General features: G+C 36.1%; 1 protein-coding gene across 1 annotated transcript; it reads left to right on the forward strand.

The window, feature by feature from the left end:
* The first annotated feature begins 268 nt into the window (after nucleotides 1–268).
* LOC118058578 (G-type lectin S-receptor-like serine/threonine-protein kinase At4g27290) lies at nucleotides 269–3,717 on the forward strand. The gene is made up of 7 exons (XM_035071292.2): nucleotides 269–1,528; nucleotides 1,691–1,822; nucleotides 2,038–2,153; nucleotides 2,231–2,441; nucleotides 2,547–2,784; nucleotides 2,857–3,007; nucleotides 3,082–3,717. Exons 1-7 carry the CDS (start codon nucleotides 292–294, stop codon nucleotides 3,385–3,387), a joined length of 2,391 nt encoding a protein of 796 aa, XP_034927183.2. The 5' UTR covers nucleotides 269–291; the 3' UTR covers nucleotides 3,388–3,717.
* The last annotated feature ends 334 nt before the right edge of the window (nucleotides 3,718–4,051 follow it).

Consider the following 4,051-nt stretch of genomic DNA (forward strand, 5'->3'; position numbering starts at 1 on the left):
AACAAATAGTTAGAGTTGCTATTTGAAGTAGTGAAATAGTAATAATAATATGACAGACTTCTACTCTTTCTCCGTTGATCAATGAATTAATTCATTCATAAAAAAACATAAATTCATGTACGTGCAATTGATCTATGGGTCAACTTCAGTGAGCTGTTAAGGTTTTACTCCCTACCCCCCACTTGTACTGCTGTTCATGCCATATAAGGCTATTTCCACCACTCTACAAGCTTGATAATAATGGAGATCACTATGCGTCCAGGCGTGATTAATTCATTTACTAGCATTACAATGCTTTTGGTTTTCATCTTCTTACTCTTTTCATCACTAGCCTTTGCTGCACAAGACAGTATCACTTCCAACGAATCCATTAAAGATGGCGAGAGTACTCTAGTTTCAGCAAATGGAACTTTTGAACTTGGTTTTTTTAGCCCAGGAAATTCAATGAATCGATTTTTGGGAGTATGGTACAAGAATGAAGCTCATAAAGAAGTTATTTGGGTTGCCAATAGAGAAATTCCGCTTAAGGATCGTTCTGGATTTCTAAATTTCACCCAGCAAGGAGTTTTGCATCTTCTCAACGGAAACAACAAAATAATTTGGTCATCCAAAAAAACAACAAATGCTGAGAGTCCAGTTATGCAGCTATTGGATTCAGGAAATCTAGTTGTGAAAGATGGGAAGGATAGTAACTTCATTTTATGGCAGAGTTTTGAATATCCTTGTGATACGTTTCTACCAGGAATGATGATCGGAGGGAATTCACAAACTGGTGTGGATAGAAACCTGACATCATGGAAGAGCGCAGACGATCCTGGTCCAGGCCAATTTTCATTTGGGATAGATCGTCAGGGGTTTCCACAGCTAGTCCTCAGGAATGGAACTTTGAAGCACTGTAGGCTGGGTTCATGGAATGGAAAAAGTTTCACCGGGACTCCTGATCTGCCTCGAGATCAGTTCTTGAAGTATGATTTTATTTTGAACAAGACTCATGCAGATTATAGTTATGAAATCCTGAGACCATTGTTGACGAGGTTAATTGTGAATCAGTCAGGATTCGTGGAACGCTTTGCAAGTTCAATTCAAGCTAATGGTTGGACAAGTTTGTATAAGGCACCAAGAGATCTCTGTGACAAATATTCAGTATGTGGTGCACATATGATTTGCAAAATGGTCGATCAATCCCACAATTGTACTTGCTTGGAAGGATTTGAACCCAAATCTCCTACAGATTGGAGTGAAGGGTGTGCTAGAAGGAGTCCATTGAATTGCACACAGGACATCTTTCAGAATTTTATAGGGCTTAAGTTGCCGGATACATCCCTTTCCTGGTATAATACAAGCACGAGTCTAGTAGAATGCAAGGACACGTGTCTAAAAAACTGCAATTGCACGGCATATGCAAATTCAAATATCACAGGAGAAGGCAGTGGCTGCATACTCTGGTTTGGTGAATTGGTTGATATGAGAGAGTTTAGTACTGGGGGCCAAGACCTCTACATAAGGATGCCACCACCTTTGAAAACAGGTATTTTTTTCACTCTTTCTCTCTGTTTCTTTTTCTTTTTTTTTTTTTTTAAATGAGGAAGTTGTATGTTCCTTAAATGTTTTCCTAACTTCGTGTCCTCATTTCCTCATTCTATTTACAAATAAAACAGAACTCCTTTCTGTGTTTATTGTGGGTTTTCAGATCAGACGACGTCAAACACAAATTCTGGCAAGAAGAAGCTTTTAGGAATCATACTCGGTTCCACACTCCTTGCTGGAGTGCTTACGGTAGGACTAACCTTCTATATATGGAGAAAGAAGCAGAGAAAGCAAGGTAGTGTACTTTGGACAATTCTTCTTATTCCAGAACATGGACCTTGTTGATATATATAGTATGCATGGTAGATTACTAAAATTGTAGAATTTTATGTTAGTCATCGATAACAAAATGAAGCATTTGTTAGATCATGTTGTTAGTCAAATTAGCTTTGATAGGGAGAAGCTGTTCGTTTATCATTGCTGACAACTGATCAATCTTCTGCTATTCAGAAATAGAGGAAGACATGGAGTTACCATCGTTTCATTTGGCCACCATAGTAAAAGCAACGGATAACTTTTCAAGCAACAACAAGTTGGGACAAGGTGGTTTTGGACCGGTATATAAGGTATATAACAACGTGCTTCAAAGCTGAGAGATCATCTACTATGAGATATTCTAACTTCAGTAAATAACGATTCGCAGGGTACATTGATTGATGGGCAAGAAATAGCAGTGAAAAGACTTTCAAAAAGTTCTCGGCAAGGATTGACAGAGTTCAAGAATGAAGTTATCTTGATAGCTAAGCTTCAGCACAGAAATCTTGTTAAACTTCTTGGCTGTTGTATTCAAGGAGATGAAGTAATGTTGATCTATGAATTCATGCCCAACAAAAGCCTAGATTATTTTATTTTCGGTTTGTACCCCATGAACTGGTTAGAGTTTCTTGCAGTTAGATTGCTTGTTCTATGATGTTTCATTTATACATCAGAATAACATAACATTATGATAAATTGATTAGATCAAACAAGAAACAAATTCCTGGACTGGCAGAGACGTAACCTCATTATCGGTGGCATTGCTAGAGGACTACTTTATCTTCATCAAGACTCTAGACTAAGGATTATCCATAGAGATCTCAAAGCCAGCAACATATTATTAGATAAGGATATGAACCCCAAAATTTCAGATTTCGGAATGGCTAGACTGTTTGGAGGAGACCAAATTGAAGCAAACACAAATAAAGTGGTCGGAACATAGTAAGTACACTCTACACCTATTTTGTTATCTCCGCACCATTTAAACTTTTTTCTGATAATGTTTTTCCGCAGTGGATACATGCCCCCTGAGTACGTTGTTGATGGGCGTTTCTCACTGAAATCCGACGTCTTCAGCTTCGGTGTTTTAGTCTTGGAGATAATAAGTGGGAAGAAAAATAGAGGATTCTCCCACCCGGATCACTGCCATAATCTTCTTGGACATGTAAGGATAAAATTAAACATGTTAATTTAATTATGTATTGACAATTTTTATCCTAACAAGTTTTTGTTTTCCAGGCATGGAAACTGTGGACGGAAGAGAGGTCAATGGAGCTTCTTGAAAATATGTCAGATAGCCCGTATTCTGTATCTGAAGTATTGAGATGCATTCATGTGGGTCTGTTATGCGTGCAACAAAAGCCGGAAGACAGACCAAATATGCCATCTGTGGTTTTGATGTTGGGGAGTGAGAATCCATTGCCTGACCCAAAGCAACCTGGTTTTTTCACGGAAAGGAATATGCCCGAAGTGGACTCTTCATCAGGAAATCATGAATCATCATCTATAAATGACCTAACTATTTCAGAGCTACATGCACGGTAGAAGATTGGCTCTGATGGTTAAAAGGAAGAGCGCATATATATATATTTCTAGCCAAATCCAAGGCATATAAGAGAAATTAAATATTTTCTGCTATAATTATGTTGATGTATTATTTTTACCTGTCTACAAGTCCTCTGCAAGTACTGGTGCGAATAGAGATACACAGAATGCTTGAGGATTCACATCTATGGATTGCACAATATCTGTACTTGTTTGCTTCAAGCCAACAAATTTAATGCACGGATCTGGGTTCAAGATCTATATATATATGCTAGAGGCTCACTAGCTTCTAACCCAAAAATAATATATTAGAACTCATTACTAGATTCATATGTATTTCTTATAATTAAGTGATTTTTTTATATTGAAAAGTTTATTCTGAGTCTATTTATTTTTTTATGTTATTAATTTACTGATTTATATTATTTCTTTCTCTCCCATATTTTATTTAGATCACTCATTGATTATAATGTTAACTTTCTTCGTTAAATTTAAATGTAATTTAATATTTTGGCTAGAATTGTCAATATATAATTAATAAAAAAAATTACATATAATTTTACAATCCAAATTTATAATTCGAGTTTATATTATAATTTTTATGTTATATTAAAAAAATATATTTTTAATAACCATACAAGGAACTATAGTCTTTCCTTGATTG

This window comes from Populus alba, chromosome 1 (genome assembly GCF_005239225.2).
Source record: "Populus alba chromosome 1, ASM523922v2, whole genome shotgun sequence".
Lineage (NCBI taxonomy): Eukaryota > Viridiplantae > Streptophyta > Magnoliopsida > Malpighiales > Salicaceae > Populus > Populus alba.